Source organism: Heloderma suspectum, chromosome 6 (assembly GCF_057233095.1).
Source record: "Heloderma suspectum isolate Gila_16-S chromosome 6, 16-S_ref, whole genome shotgun sequence".
Lineage (NCBI taxonomy): Eukaryota > Metazoa > Chordata > Lepidosauria > Squamata > Helodermatidae > Heloderma > Heloderma suspectum.
The window spans coordinates 97,715,048-97,732,234 of NC_139463.1; the positions used below are offsets into that span (position 1 = coordinate 97,715,048).

The window sequence follows — 17,187 nt, forward strand, 5'->3', positions numbered from 1 at the left end:
ACCTCACTGAAATCCCATCCCAGAGACCCAGGAGTTCTAATTCAAGTTTCTGACACCTCCCACCCACTCACCTCAGCCATGCACAGACTCCAGTAACATGTTTGTCATCCTTCCCCAACCTGGTGCTCTCCAGATGTTTTGGACTACATTTCACAGGTTTCCTGACCACTGGCTGTGCATACTAGTTCAAGTGCAAAATATCTGGAGGGTCCCAGGCTGGGGGAAACCAGTATATGGAGACTCACGCAGTTCCAGAAACCCCCAGAGCCTCATTTCTTTCCGCATACGCACTTCACCCTTGGCTCCTTCCCCACTGGGCAGGAACAATCAGATTTCGAACACTGGCAAGATATAATGATGATCTTGTGACATTTTGCCCACATTCAGTGCTAAGCATAGAGTACCGACCAAGCATTATAGGAGTTTGGAGCAAAATACATACTCCAATTATTACTACTCCTTCTCCTCTTTCAGCAGGGTGGGTAGACAGGCTGGCATGAACAGGTCAAGTGTGGCGGGGAAGGATCTCACCTTGAGCTTGGCCTGGATTTCGCGGGTTTTCCGCCGCGCCAACACCTGGATGTGGCTGGAGACCTGCGGAAGGAGTTGGGGAGAGATCAGTAGGAAACGCTTTGGGGAGAAGGAGACACATTTTATCCCCCTCACTCATATTTATTTCCTGTGGCCAAAGGCTCCCTGCCGAGCCTTTCACACCTACCTGTTTCCTTGTCCGTGTCTTCCCTGTCCTCAGTTTGATGTAACGGGCAATAAGCTCATTGCGGCCTGAGAGAGAAGAGAGAGGAAATCAAAAATACAACCCACCCAACCCAGAGCACCATGCGTGGAGGCGGCACTCCTGCCACCCACCTCCCCTGGTCATGCCACTGTCCACAGGCTAACTCCCTAACTCCACACATGCTCAGAGACACAATCTTTACACCAGTGGTGGGAAACCCCAGGCCCGGGGCCAATCTGGCCCTCCTCGGGTCGAAATCCAGCCCTCTGAGGTTCCCCAGACAGACCTACTTCCTTCCCCTGCAGCCACTGACTGCTGGGTGATTGCCTGGTTTTGGTGCAGTTTTTCTCCCATTCTCAATGGTTGAAGGGACCCTCCGAAGGTGTCGTGACTGGCAGCAAGAGCTTCAAGCTAAAATATGCTGGTATTTTTGGCCCTGCCGCTTTTGCCTTCGGCCCCGACCACCACTGGAATGTGGCCCCCAAGAGCTTCTCCAAAACTGAATTTGCCCTTGGGTTGAAAGAGGTTCTGCATCCCTGCCCTAGACTTTCTGGATCATTTGAACTGTTAAGTCACCCCTCTAAAGATATTTTAAAAGGCAGCTGGTTGCAAGTCTGATCCCCCGCTCCAGTGATCCATACACATTGTGTCCTTTGCTCCACATCACCAAGAGTACATTTTTACCCCACCCCTGCCTCTAAAGAGCTCAGGGTGGCTTACGTTTTTATTAGCGTTGCTGTTGTTTTCATTTCTACACCGCTCAAAAGCTAAGGCTCGCTGGTTGGTTCACAAAAATTACAAGCCACAAATTCAAGGTAATAAAAACATTATATAAAATCTATAACATACAAAATTTAAAAGCAATTTAGAATAGCTAAAGAAGTTACAGTAAGATACTGGACAAGATAAAAACAACTGACAGACATGCCCCATCATATGCCGTCAAATACAGTTCTTAACTTGGTGCTGGAAAGATGACAATGTTGATGCCAGAAGGACCTCAGTAGGGAGAGCATTCCAAAATCAGGGGGCCACCACCAACAAGGACCTCTCCCTTGTTGCTACCCTCCGAGCCTCCCTTGGAGGAAGCACTCGGAGGAGGGCCTCAGATGCTGACTGTAGTGTCCAGGTAGGTTCATATCGGGAGAGGCACTCTGTCAGGTACTGCGGTCCTGAGCTGTGTAAGGCTTCATAGGTTAAAACCACCACCCTGAATTGGGCTCAGAAACATACAGGCAACCAGTGCAAGCAACTGAGAATTGGTGTTATATACTCAGACCTTCTGGTCCTTGTTATTAATATGACTACCTCATTTTACACAAGCTGCAGCTTCTGAACAGTCTTCAAGGGCAGCCTCACATACAGCACATTGTACTGTACTGTACAGCACATGGGGTGTATGTATCTCAATTTTATCCTCACAAGTATCCTATGAGGTAGGTTAGGCTAAAAGGCAATTACTTTCTAAATGCAGGATGCTGAGGCAGCGGTTTAATGTAAGAAAAAGGTGCCCACTTTTCCATGGAAGCCATCCTTGAACATGGGCTTGCCATTAACTACTCACCTATGGTGAATAAGAACTGTACATATGGCGAGCCCCTATTGTTACAAACATAATGCTGCACATCCAACTGCTGCAGGACTGCCCTGTGTTTACAACAGTGCATACAGCACGCTCGCTTGTCTTTCTAGCCCTAAAGAAGTACTGGTCATTTGTCTCTTTTCTATCCTTAAAAAGAGCCTTCTGCACACCCTCTGTACAGAAGGCTCTTTTTAAGCCCACTTAACATAGGACTGCACCACAGAGGCTGCATGGAAAGCAGTCTGTTTTTCCCCTCCCAGAGCTTAGTGGGAGCAGATGCCATTATCACCGTGCCATAGAAATACAATGCTATCCATGGCTACCTTCACAGCTACTTCCTTGTCTTCTGGGAGCTCGAAAGCATCTTCCTCACTGTAAAACTTAAACCCACCTCCACGTATTTTAAGCCCATTGCTTCTTATCATATCATGTAGTTCCCAGGATTATCCCTCCAAGTAGTCAAGGATGGGAAAGGGAAGGGGTGGCTGATCTTCTACAGAAAGTGTTCCACATACCGTACATCTTCCCCTCATCTGAAAGAATTATCTTGCGCCTCCCGCAGGGCGGGTAGATCGCTAGCGCCTCCTGAAAACTCTGCTCGATGTCAGGGCTCCAAACCCCTTCTGCATCGTTGTCCAGGCCCTTCTCCCCAGCGTCCCCCATCTCCCTGGAGGGGCTGGCCCCCTCTCTCCAGCTGCCAGGCTCTAGGGTGTCAGGAGGAAGATCTGAAAGAAAGCAGAGGCGGCGGCATCGAGATTTGAGCAAAGGTTTGGTGAAACCAATTCTAACAGGCGGAAGATGGTTCATCTCGGTTCCCCTCTATCATTTCATTTGCCTCTCTGTGGATTCTTGCAAATTCATTGTTAGCTCATTGTTCGCTCTGTTTCAGTTATGTTGCCTGTTCCTAAGACATCCCAAGGACTGCCGTTTTGGTTCAAACCAAGTAACTATTTAGTCCAGTATTTCTCTTTGCAATAGCAGCCCGTCATAGGAAGCTGCCTTATAACAAGTCAGACTATTGTTCCATCTAGCCCAGTACTGTTGACGCTGACTGGCTGTGGCTCTCCAGAGTTTCAGGCAGGAGACATTCCTAACCCTATCTGGAGGTGCCAAGAATTTAACCTGGTACCTTCTGCATGCAAGGCAGGTGCTCTACCACTGAGCTACAGTGCTCTGAGGAACTGTACAACCAGAGCACACAGGAACAAAGCCCTAAACGGCTTGGGGCCAGGTTACCTGAAGGATTGTCTCCCATATCTACTGGCCTGGACCATAAGATCATCTTCAGCAGTCCTTTTCCAGGAGCCTCTGCCAAAGGAAGTGAGGCGGGGGGCTACCAGGAAGAGGGCCTTTTCTGCCGTGGCATCCTGCTTGTGCGATGAAGCTTCCCAGAGAGGCTCGCCTAACGCCTACATTATGCTCTTTCCAGCACCAGGTGAAGACCTTTTTATTTCCCCTGGCATTTTAGTCTTTTAGCTCTGTGATTTTAAATGTGTTATTGTATTTTAAATCTCTGCATTGCTGCTAGGTTTTATTGTGGTTTGTACTTTTATATTGTAGTTTTAAGCTTTTACATTTTATATTGTATTTTATGATGCATTTTGTGGTTTTAATTGTTGTGAACCTTCCAGAGAGCTTCAGGTATTGGGCAGTATAAAATTTAATTAATAAATAAACAAATCAACACCCCTGCTCTGAGCTCCAAGCATCTGGTAAATAGAGGCATATTGATCCTAAGAGTGGCTCCGTTTAGTAATCATGAGTAATAGCTGCTGACAGACCCACTCACCATAAAATTGCTCTTTCTCTCTTTTTTGAAGCCAACAACCAGGGCAGGAGCCATCATTACAGATTTTAGCTGTGGCAAGGAGGGTCTTATGGAGAAGGTCCCAGATCCAGTACTCCACACATCCAGTTGCAAGTGGTTCCCAAACTCAGGTCCCTGGATGTTACTGGGCTACATCATCACCCCTGACCATTGGCCATGCCAGGTGGGGGTTATGGGAGTTATCGTCCAACTTCATCTGGGAACCCAAGGTTGGGAACCACTGAGTTAGAGGATCTCAGGTTGCAAGTATGGAAATATGTTCTTGCAAAATTGCTGGCAGTTAGAACAGACAATACCGGGTTAGGGAAGGACCAGTTGCCTGACTCACTGTAAGCCTGGGGTCCCTAATGCGGTGCCTGTGGGCATCTCCAATGGAGCCCGTGAAGGAGTTCCTAATGTGATGCCCTTGGGCACCCACAAAACCATTTATTTATTTATACATACATACATACACAGTTTTTTAATGTACATGCATGGATTTGTATATATCCATAGCAATGAATACATATGAAAAGTGTACAACTTTCTAGCTCTTAGACATAGGCTTCAGCAAAAACGGACGAAATATCCAAATAAGTATCCACACACAGAACTCTATGGCATGATTTATTAGGATGATGAGTGATAACTTTATCAGATAATCTTGTTTGTATCAAATAGAGATCCTGAGTGATCAGAAAGATTGTAAAGAAACCGACTCACATGTGCATTTGGATTTTTTTTTACCATTCACTGTTACTTGGAAAAATTGTCATATCCATGTGACATACTGTACTTAAATATACTGTTTGAGGGTGCATAGAAACGTGCACACTCATTTATATATCTAGTATAAAATTTATTACTGATTGATGTAAGGTTGTTTTTAACCTTTATTATCATATAACATTATAAAACTTATTAGTGATTTGTTATAGTTATTTATCCTTTTTAATTTCTCTCCTATTATTACTACTACTACTACTACTACTATGAGACTGGCTATATGGTCACTGGAAATGAATTGTGGGCCTGCTTCCTTGTTATAAGACTGATAACATGATAAGATTAATCGTGCTGTATTGAATTGCAATCTTATCAGTGTTATAGGTATAATTTTTAAGTGAATGGAATTTGAAGCCCATGTGTACTGGAGTTTAAATTTAATCCTTTTAAATATTTCTCTCTCTCTCTTTGCTCCTTTCTGATATTGTTGTGTCCTCTTAAGAATACTGTATTGTTGGGAAACTAGGTACCAATAGGTTGCTGGTATTATTTCATTTATAAAAATAAATAAATAAAGTATTTTCAAAGGGGCAAAAAAGGAAAAATTCAATAAAATGTCAAAGTGGTGTCTATATGCCACCTGTTCAAATACTGAAAGCGTTGTAAGGTCCTCAATCTATTGCCTTATAGGAATTTATCCCTCCAGTGTTGTAATATCAGTCTTTTAGCTGTCAAAAGGGTGAGGAGAATCCATTTACGCTGACCATTTGTTAAGTTCCATAAAGCAGGTTAATAATTTAAAAAAGTGTGTATATCAGTGAATATTAAAGTCTGTTCCAGTACAAAATTTACCTCAGCCTAACCTACCTCACATCCAGCAAAGGAGATCATTACCTTGTCGTGGTGCTGGAGCTTGAGCACCTCAATGACGTCATGAGCTAAACCGCGAAGGGACACCCAAGACGGGAAGGTCATGGCAGAGAGGTCAGACTAAATACGATCCCTGGGGAAGGAAACGGCAACCCACCCCAGTATTCTTGCCATGAAAACTAAATGGATCAGTACAACCAGAGATATGTCGGTATACCATCGGAAGATGGGACTCCCAGGTCGGAAGATGGTCAAAATGCTACCGGGGAGGAACAGAGGATAAGTTCAACTATCCCCAGATGTGATGACGCAACTAGCTCAAAGCCGAAAGGACGGCTAGCAGCCGATGGTGCTGGTGGTGAACGACGAATCCAATGTTCTAAAGATCAACACGCCATAGGAACCTGGAATGTAAGATCTATGAGCCAGGGCAAATTGGATGTGGTTATTGGGGAGATGTCAAGATTAAATATAGACATATTGGGTGTCAGTGAACTGAAATGGACTGGAATGGGCCACTTCACATCAAATGACCACCAGATCTACTACTGTGGACAAGAGGACCACAGAAGAAATGGAGTAGCCTTCATAATTAATAATAAAGTGGCTAAAGCAGTGCTTGGATACAATCCAAAAAATGACAGAATGATCTCAATTCGAATTCAGGGTAAACCATTTAACATCACAGTGATCCAAATATACACCCCAACCACAGATGCTGAAGAGGCAGATGGAGATCAGTTCTATGAGGATCTGCAGCACCTACTGGATAGTATGCCAAAGAAGATGTTATTTTCATTACAGGAGACTGGAATGCTAAGGTGGGTAGTCAAACGACACCTGGAATTACAGGCAAGCATGGTCTGGGAGAACAAAATGAAGTGGGACATAGGCTGATAGAATTTTGCCAAGACAATTCACTGTGCATAACAAACACTCTCTTCCAACAACCTAAGAGACGACTTTATACATGGACTTCACCAGACGGTCGACACCGAAATCAGATCGACTACATCCTTTGTAGCCAAAGGTGGCGGACATCTATGCAGTTGGTAAAAACAAGACCTGGAGCTGACTGTAGTTCAGATCACGAACTTCTTATTGCACAATTTAGAATCAGACTAAAGAGAATAGGGAAGACCCACAGATCAGTTAGATATGAGCTCACTAATATTCCTAATGAATATGCAGTGGAGGTGAAGAATAGATGTAAGGGACTAGATTTAGAAGATAGGGTCCCGGAAGAACTATGGACAGAAGTTCGCAACATTGTTCAGGAGGCGGCAACAAAAAACGTCCCAAAGATAAAGAAAACCAAGAAGGCAAGATGGCTGTCTGCTGAGACGCTGGAAGCAGCCCAAGAAAGGAAAGCAAAAGGCAACAGTGATAGGGGGAGATATGCCCAATTAAATGCAAAATTCCAGAGGTTAGCCAGAAGAGAGAAGGAATTATTTTTAAACAAGCAATGCGTGGAAGAGGAAGAAGGTAACAGAACAGGAAGGACAAGAGACCTCTTCCAGAAAATTAGAAACATCGGAGGTAAATTCCAGGCAAAAATGGGTATGATCAAAAACAAAGATGGCAAGGACCTAACAGAAGCAGAAGAGATCAAGAAAAGGTGGCAAGAATATACGGAAGATCTGTATAGGAAGGATAATAATATTGGGGATAGATTTGATGGTGTGGTCAGTGAGCTACAGCCAGACATCCTGAAGAGTGAGGTGGAATGGGCCTTAAGAAGCATTGCTAATAACAAGGCAGCAGGAGAACTTGCAAGATGATGCTGTCAAGGTGATGCATGCCATATGCCAATAAATTTGGAAAACACAAGAATGGCCAACAGATTGGAAAAAATCAACTTATATCCCCATACCAAAAAAGGGAAGCACCAAAGAATGTTCAAACTATCGAACAGTGGCACTGATTTCACATGCCAGTAAGGTAATGCGCAAGATCTTGCAAGGTAGACTCCAGCAATTCATGGAACGAGAATTGCCAGATGTACAAGCTGGGTTTAGAAAAGGCAGAGGAACTAGAGACCAAATTGCCAATATCCTCTGGATAATCCAGGGAGTTTCAGAAAAACATCTATTTCTGTTTTATTGACTATTCTAAAGCCTTTGACTGTGTGGATCATAACAAATTGTGGCGAGTTCTTGGTGGTATGGGGATACCAAGTCATCTTGTTTGCCTCCTGAGGAATCTGTATAACAACCAAGTAGCAACGGTAAGAACAGACCACGGAACAACGGACTGATTTAAGATTGGGAAAGGAGTACGGCAGGGTTGTATACTCTCACCCTACCTATTCAACCTGTACGCAGAACACATCATGCGACGTGCTGGGCTTGATGAAGCCAAGGCTGGAGTTAAAATCGCTGGAAGAAACATTAACAATCTCCGATATGCAGATGATACCACTTTGATGGCTGAAAGCGAGGAGGAGCTGAGGAACCTCATGACGAAGGTGAAAGAAGAAAGTGTAAAAGCTGGGTTGCAGTTAAACCTAAAAAAAACCAAGATTATGGCAACCAGCTTGATTGATAACTGGCAAATAAGAGGGAGAAAATGTGGAGGCAGTGACAGACTTTGTCTTTCTAGGTGCAAAGATTTCTGCAGACGCTGACTGCAGCCAGGAAATCAGAAGACGTTTACTTCTTGGGAGGAGAGCAATGACAAATCTTGATAAAATAGTTCAGAGCAGAGACATCACACTGACAACAAAGGTCCGCATAGTTAAAGCAATTGTCTTCCCCGTAGTAACCTATGGCTGCGAGAGCTGGACCATAAGGAAGGCTGAGTGAAGGAAGATAGATGCTTTTGAATTGTGGTGCTGGAGGAAAATTCTGAGAGTGCCTTGGACTGCAAGAAGATCAAACCAGTCCATACTCCAGACTGCTCACTTGAGGGAATGATATTAAAGGCAAAACTGAAGTACTTTGGCCACATAATGAGAAGACAGGACACCCTGGAGAAGATGCTGATGCTGGGGAAAGTGGAAGGCAAAAGGAAGAGGGGCCGACCAAGGGCAAGATGGATGGATGATATTCTGGAGGTGACGGACTCGACCTTGGGGGAGCTGGGGGTGGTGATGGTCAACAGGAAGCTCTGGCGTGGGCTGGTCCATGAAGTCACCAAGAGTCGGAAGCGACTGACTGAATAAACAACAACAACCTACCTCACAGGGTAGCTGTGACAACAAATGGGGCGGGGTGAAGAACCATATACCCCATCTTGAGCTCCTTGAAGGAAAGGTGGGATATAATGTAATAAATAAATAAAGGCTTCTACATACGTGCATGCACAATTATGATAGCCAGGACTGAAATAATGTAACTAGATTTTATGAACTCAAGGGGCCCTTTGAACTTGCTTTTCCTCAGACATAACAACCCTCCCCCATGCCATATTGGTCGAAACTGAGTAGAGTTTTAGCTTAGGAAATATATTCCAGGACGGGGGCGGGGACACACACACACACACAGTTTTCTACTGGGCCAGTGTAAGCCTCTTCCGCAAACCTATGAGGCTCTTTGGGTCCTGGCCTAATTTTGTATTTTGCCCTTCCTCCTATATGATCAGGGTGACATGTGTGGAGTTATCCCATTTTATCCTTACAACAACCCTGCAAGGTAGGTTAGCTGGGAGACGGGCAACTGGCTCAAGACTCATAACCGAACAGGGATTTGAACTTGGGCCTTCTTAGTCCACAGTTGGCATAATATTGACTTCATCAGGGGGCAGGCAGAGTTTCTTAATTCAATAGAGGCACCCTGTTTCTTAAATCTGAGTTTGCCTTTTGAGCCACTACTTTGCACCTGGCTCCAGTTGGTGGGCCTTGGAGGGTCTAGGAAAAAACATCAAGGGCATCCTCCTCCTCCTCATCTACTAGCAAACAGACCAGGTTTTGCACAGGTTGGAACAGCCCTTGGTTTGATACTGCAAAGCCTTCAAGCAACTTACACAGCTGCCAGAGGTGCCCCGTCTGAGTAAAGCCATGCCTGTTGGCAGCCCTAGGCATGGCCTGTGCTATGGTGCACCTCTATAGCCCCTTGAGGGAGGGGTCTGTCCACTCCAATTGCCTGAGGGGGGCTGCCCCACAGCAGCAGGGAGGGGCAAGCACCCAGCTCCGTCCCTTAGCCTACTAATTTCCCGTCTTCAAAATGTATGGACTGCAAAGCTGTGTGCCAGTTAGGGAAGTCTGCTCCTAGTAGCAGAAGTTGTTAATTCAGACTTCCAACAACACAGAAACAGTTAAAGTAATTTAAATTAATTAATGCATTTTAAAAACAAAAGAAGCTCGAGGTGCACACACCCTATGGTCTCCTTAGTATGCATACCAAGTTTCATGTGTTTAGGTTTCACAGTCCTTGTGCTCATAGGTGGACATACTCTTTTATTATTAATAGATTATTATTATATTATTATTTATTAAATTACTTACAACACTTTTTTCAAAATAGACGCAAGGCGACTTACAACAGAACTAAAACATATTAAATTTAAAACAGCTCAAGCAATTATCCATTAAATGCAACAATCCCATACATACATTTCACAAGCCTGAAGTCTGCCCACTCTGGCACAACACTACCCTGGCACTCCGAGGGCCTGCTTGCAGATAACAGCAGCAAATCATGGGTCAATTAACCAGTGCGTACTGCTGCCGCCTTGCATAATCAACCTCTGATTGGGCCAATCGAGGTTGTTTCATGATAGGCAAACCTGGACACTATGGGTTTGGACAATCAGCGGAGGAAAATAAGTCACCATGGCATCTTCTCCCTGCCCCATGCGTGCTGCTCACATGCTCGCCATTTCCCTAATTATCCTCTCCTTGGCACAGGTTGCTGTGTCATCCGAAAATGATCCATGGTGTACAGGTTGGTTTGGAAGCCATCCCAGTTGTGCACCTTGCCAGATTCGGATGACACAGCAACCCCTTAAGGTAATTAGGGACATGGAGGGCACACAAGCAGCACACATGGGGCAGGGAAAAGAAGCCATGTCCAAACCCAGCCTATGGGTTATTCACAGGTTTAACAACCCGCAGTTAACGTAAGAACTAATTGTCAGTATATTGTGGGTTGTTTAACCCATGAATAACCTATAGTGACTGGATTCACACATCAGAAAACAACCTCTGATCAGAGGTTGATTATGCAAAACAGCAGCAGCACACACCAGGTACCCAGCAAATTGTGGGTTAAATAACTCATTATTTGATGCTGTTACATACGAAACTAGGGTCTGTGTGTAGGCTCCTGGTCAGCAAAGGGCCATATTTTGACGTGAGCAAGTAGCCCTCTTGGCCTGCCAACTCACTCTCCCACAGTTCCTTAATCTGAACATCCCACCTGACTGTCCGCCTCAACAGCAAATGACACTATGGCTGAGTTCTCCCCTGAAGTGTTGCAGTTGGTCAGTCTAATTTGCCTGTGTCTTGGCTCTCAGGCAAAAATGGGGAGAAACTTGACTGACTGTATTTGCTATTCAAAACGGAAAGTTAGACCCATTTTCCTGGTTTGGGAGAAAGGGGCTGAGGTACACAATGGCTAGAGTTGCCAACATCAAGTGGAATTTACTCCAGGAAATGTTCTCTTCCCCTCCCTCTGCTTTCCATATTTTACTCGGTACCACGCTATTGACATCTCCAGGATTGCTTTCAATAATCTCCTGGTGATTAATGCTGATTCCTGGAGACTCCAGGTCAATCCTGGAGGGTGACATCATGGTGGGGGAGTCAGGCCATTGGTATCAAAAGTTATGCTGGGGAGGGGGTGTCAGATGGAAACAGGGGGAGAAAGGCGGGAGGACAGCACTACGTGCAAATAAAAATAAGCAAGCCAAAGAGGCAAACCTGAAAAGCTGCCAAAGAAAATGGTATGTTTATTTGTATATGCCTTTCAACTTCATTTTATTTATTACACATTTTATACTGCCCAATAGCCAAAGCTCTTTACAGTTGTTATGGCAGGGTTCGCCTAAATTTTGGGGAGCAGAAGTCAGATGCAAGTCCTTTGGGGGGGCACAATGGACCATCAGCTATCCCTGCTGTTGGCAGTGTCCAAATAGAAATGTATAATGTTTGGGGGGGGGGGGTGCGGCGTTGAAACATTACGGTCATAAAGACCAAGTTTGTTTTCTCTCTCTCCGAGTGGAAAGTTCAGCACATACTAATTAAGTCTCCTCCAGAGAAACCAGATTGCTCAAGGAAAGAAAGACCGAAAAAGCATGGGCCTCTCTCGCTCTCCCCTTCGCTGCTCCCTGTCAAGTCAAAACCCGGTTCTCTGCCTGGTTACTCCAGTTCAAGTGACCCCTGGGAGTGGAGTTCGGCAGCGAGACAAAGAAACCTTCCAGCATGGATTACATCTTGTGTTAAAGACAGGAAGGGGGCTGGCTCTTTAATCTGTGATCAGATCCCCCCCCCCCCGGAATTGTAGGCCCTTGTTTCCTTTGCTTCCCCAGCCACAAGTCTCCCAACAGCTGCAGCCTTCCCAGACGGATAAAAACTTTTTATGAAGAAAGACACTTCCCTGGCGTAAGATTAATCACAACCACCAGCTTCCTCAAAGCTGGGCCAAGGACATGCATTTGTGGAAGTTAAAACAATTTTGTTTTTGCTTTTGCTCCGAGGTTTTCCTCTGCTTTTGATACTGATTTTCAAGCGGCTGGGGGTGGAGGTGAACCATGTTATTTTGACAAAGTTCCCTTCAACAAACCCCCACAGGGAACAGCTTCCTTGAACTGTCCTCTTCCTGGGAGTGTTTTCCACCTAACTGGATTTCCTGTTTCTACTGTTGCAATCTCAAAACCACTTATACATAAGTGATTTTCAGAGTGTGGCCCAGTTCTGAGAAAGCGAGCTACAGAATGATCTGGAACAAACGCAATTGTGTGTGTTTTTGGCAATAAAAAAGCAGCCCCAAGGATTCAGAAGAAGGGAGCCTGGCAAACATTTATCAACAGTAACAAAAACCAAAGGTACAAAGCTTTGCAGCCCAAAAGACAAAAGTTTCCAAGCAATATCATAACACAGCCAGAAAAAAACCATGCGTACAATTGGGCTCCACAAGTACCACCGTCACATTCACCTAGATGAGTGTACAATAAAGAGTACCCCTGTCTGGACAATACAACATTGAAGGGTGTCACTGCAGAAATAAGACAGACGTTTTGATATGACCTTCAGCTGGCACCCCAGTGCTACAGTGATGTTCTGGCATACTTGTGCATAAGCATGGAACAAAGGAGGGGAAAATGGAAAAAAAGTAGGTGCCATATTGCAAAAGTGGAAAGAAATGAAGGGGACTTGAAAATGCTATTCACAGATGAAGAACTGAATTTGTGTGAGATATATTTATAAACAGCTCACCTACGGCAAGAAAAAATCACCTCCATGCATTGCAACCAGACAGAAAAGCATTTGTAAACTGAAACAGGGTTGATTCTTTTGTTTTGGTCTGTCAAGGTGCCACAAATAGGGATGCATGAGAAATTTGCTCCATCAAGATTTTTTAAACTGGATTTACCCAGTTTGCATCTAAACACAATTTGTGGTCGGAAATCCACACATTTTCAAGCTTGCAATGCATTCCACAAAACAGAATAAAAATATGTTGAACAACATGAGTACATTTGAAAAATGTGCAAAGGAGAATGCGTACATTTCCAAACTGTACACAAACACTCTTTAGTCAATGAGTTCATACATCCAAAAATGCATACATCAGGAAAATTCGTATGAATTTCCATAGTTTTTTTTCCAAATTGCAAGCTCATGCAGAAACTGGATGGAATTAGCTTGACCTCAAAAAAATGACAATCCAAGCAAGACCAAGACTGATAGACCCATCTATCCCTAGCCACAAATGACTTAACAGAAATATAAGCAGACAGATGGCATAGTAAGAAGCCCTGTGGACTAGTATCTTTAGTGGACTAGTATCTTTCGTGGACTTATTTCCAAAGCAGCTATACCAATTAGTTAGGTGCTTTTTCTCTTAGCACTTCCAAGTAGCCTTCCATTCTTTCTACTGTGTGCTGTGCCAGCGTTATGGTTTTGCAACATTGCCTATTGGAATTAACTACCTAGGATGGAGCCTATGGTTGGTAAACAAAACAATCCATAGCACATTAAGAAGGGAGTAAATCCCAGTAATGTCAGTGGGACTTACTTCTGAGTAAGCTACTTATTTACATCCCACCCTTCCTCCAACTAGCTCAATGCAGTGTGCATGCCCCCCCATTGCGCTTTAATCCTCAAAACAACCCTGCGAGGTAGGTTAAGCTGAGGAGTAGTCTCCTGGTTGTGGGAATTTGAACCTGGGTCTCTCCTGCCCTAGTGCACACTCCAATCCAGCTTTCCGCAAGCTGGTGCCCTCCAGATCTGTTGGGCTGCAACTCCCATGAGTCCCAGCCAGCGCAGAATGACAGGACTTGCAGACCAACACAGCTGGAGAGCACCAGCTTGGGGTAGTCTGCTCTAACCTCTACATCACACTGGCTCAAGTGCTTTGAATCGGATTGTATGGCACCTGAGAGTAAGCCTGCTTGAACATGTGGAGTTTTACTTCCCAGGAAACATGTATAAGGCCAGGCTGCAAAGTTTAAAATCTGCATATAACTCTTAAGAAAAGCATTTTTTTAACAGTTTCAGAAGGCTGTGAGTTTATGAAGTGTTTAAACAAATGGTACACCTGGGTAAAGATAAAATAAAGAACAAAGCAAAAAAAGATGGTTAGAGTAAGAAGTCCCAACGATTTTTTGTGGGGCAGTGTATGTAAATATATAAAAAAATCCCAAGGATTCAAGAAAACAATGCAACCTGAGGTAAAACTCATCCAATGCAGTTGGCGTTGGTATGTAATGATTTGAGAAAATGCCAAAATAGTTTTGCTCCTGAAGAACCTGCAAAATGAAGAGCTGGACTTTCTTTTCAAAAAGTTAAGCATACTATATAGGGTTTGTGGCACACAAACAAAATCAGTCATAGATGGCTGTATAACAATCTGAAATCCCTCAGGATGCAGTGTTTAGATTGGTTTCTCACCATTTTTCTTTAAGTGTAAAACAAAATTATTGCATAGGAGGTTAAGAAAAGTGAGCTCCTTCTGCACTCCCCAAAGCAGTAATGGGCCCCATCCTTATCCTGTAATATGAGTAAGACATGCACCCATGTGAAAGGTCATGTTTGTTTTTGGAGCAAGTCACATCAAGGTCTTGTGCAAATGGAGATTGCTGTTTCCATGTCTCTGTCTCTGTCTCTCCCTCACACACACACACACACACACACACCTACTTCTAGGCCTTCCCTTACATGCAAACACTACAATGCAAAAGCCGCCACGCTCACCTAATGGAACTTGCCCACCAAAGTTTTAACACCCGCACACCCGCTTATCTACACCCGCTTATCTAATCTAGCATAGATAATATTCAGTCACAAAGACTTTGGGGGTTGTTCGAACTTCAAAAATAAACCATCCTTCTAAAACCTTTTAAAAAACCAAAACATACAAGCTATCTTCTCAAAACAAAAGATGCTTTAGTCACCATTGTGTATGATCAGGGAAACAATTACTATCTTTCTAAAAAATCTCTTCCTAACTCTAGTGAAGAGCATTTGACAAAGGGGTGCAAAGGAAAATTGAACCAACAAGGGTGGCCAGGAAAAAGTAGTCTGGGATCTATTGGTAGATCTCTGAACGATTTGCGGTATCCTCAAGGATTTCTTACTCCCAATTGCTTAACAACTGCAAAAAGGCTGCAGTCCTATACATGCCTATTTGCCTGATTCGATGGGCAAGTTCTCTCTCTCTGAGCCTTAGTATTCCCCAACTGCAAAATGGGACTGGATACTTAAGACTGCTGACACAACTTGCAGTTCCTTAAAACTGTAAGTACCCCACCACACATACACACACACACACACAAACACCACTAGCATGTATTGCCTTCAGTTGATCACTTATCTCTTATCTCCTGTGTCCCTCATCTATAAAATATGAGTATTAATCATTGACCCTTTGACCAGGTCTTCCTGCAGTTCTGCTGGCCAGTTTTAGGGACTCAGCATTAGGGTGCTTCCAACCAAAGCTTTAATCACACCATCACCCCGCTTCATTCATGGAATTTTACGGGAAGTCCATACATTGTCGTTTTCAACCAGCAGCCCTCATACGTTTTCCTGCTGCTTCTTCTGTCTTTTTTCTTATTGCAGAAGATCCATTAAGACAAGACAGAACAGCTGCACAATGCCTTTTGGGTGTTAGTGCTAGGATCCCTCTGTCTGGAGGGACCCCAAGAATCCCTGATCTGCAGTAACTCGGATGCAGGCTTGTATATGTGGGGCCTCCTGGTGTATGACTCTGGAGGGACAGTAGATAATTGGCTTCTTCACCCTCTGCACCACCATGTTGCATCTGGCTCCAGATGGTGGACCTCAGGGAGGGGGAAGTGTAGATCCCACATGACTGATGTTTGCTCACCCCTGACTTAGGTGGCCAGTAATGTTCGAGATCTTGGCCCAATACAACAAAGAAGCAGTAGTGTGGTTAAGGGATGAAGTCCAGGGCGCTACAGCGAAAGGGCTCCCCAAATGACCACCCAGAGAATGGCAGGTGATGAGGGGCAGGAGGGCAGCAGAAGCAAGCTCCATTTTGTACCTGTACACATGATGGTGCTATGATTTAAGGCGCGATCCTATGCATGTTTAGACAGAAAAAAAGTTCTACAATTCCCAACACTCCCCAGCCAGCATGGCTGGCTGGGGAATGCTGGGAGTTGAAGGACTATTTTTCTGTCTAAACATCCATATGATTGTGCCCTTAGTAGAGTTTAAAATACAAAACTGCACATGCTCAGAGGTTTGTGGGTGTCTTTTTAATCAGGATTGGCAAACCATCTTTGTTGTTGTTTTTGTTCTAACATATCGGGAACTAGAGGCAGTTGTAAAGCATGGAAAAGTGGTCGGTGGGGGGGAGCGAACAGAAACGTTAGTTGTGTGCTTCCCATCTGAAATAAAACACATGGCCATCTAAAGGGCAGCGGGGTGTAGTGTAGTGGCGAGAGTGACGGACTGGGAGCCGGGAGATCCAGGTTCTAGTCCCCACTTGGCCATGGAAGCTCACTGGGTGACTTTGGGCCAGTCACAGACTCTCAGCCCAACCTACCTCACAGGGTTGTTGTTGTGAGGATAAAATGGAGGAGGATTGTGTAAGCCGCCTTGGGTTCCTTGCAAGAGGAATAAAGGAGGGATATAAATGCAATAATAAATAAATATAAATAAATAAATAAGACCATTAAGTCCAGGTCTAAAATTACCTAACTGCACCACTGCACAGAAGGTGTCACAAGCATCTAAACGTTCCACTTCGACAGAAGGAATTGGCCTTGTTTTGGCTGTGTGACTCCAAAGTATTCACTTGTTTATTTTTAAGATGTTTGATCTGGCAGCCTTTATGA

General features: G+C 44.3%; 2 protein-coding genes across 3 annotated transcripts in view; one reads left to right on the forward strand and one right to left on the reverse strand.

Annotated features, from left to right (window-relative positions):
* TEAD2 (TEA domain transcription factor 2) overlaps positions 1-17,187 on the reverse strand; it is a 71,935-nt gene that overhangs the window by 11,809 nt on the left and 42,939 nt on the right. For both annotated transcript variants that reach the window (XM_084805440.1, XM_084805439.1), the window contains 3 exons: positions 2,834-3,043; positions 719-783; positions 532-594 (listed from right to left, as the gene is read on the reverse strand). In XM_084805440.1, the coding sequence (XP_084661566.1) occupies positions 532-594; positions 719-783; positions 2,834-2,981 (276 nt within the window). In that variant the 5' untranslated portion in view covers positions 2,982-3,043. The remainder of the gene's footprint in view (positions 1-531; positions 595-718; positions 784-2,833; positions 3,044-17,187) is intronic.
* DKKL1 (dickkopf like acrosomal protein 1) overlaps positions 3,321-17,187 on the forward strand; it is a 54,222-nt gene continuing 40,355 nt past the window's right edge. Inside the window, exon 1 of the mRNA XM_084805442.1 lies at positions 3,321-3,753. Coding sequence (XP_084661568.1) covers positions 3,697-3,753 — 57 coding nt within the window. The 5' untranslated portion in view covers positions 3,321-3,696. The remainder of the gene's footprint in view (positions 3,754-17,187) is intronic.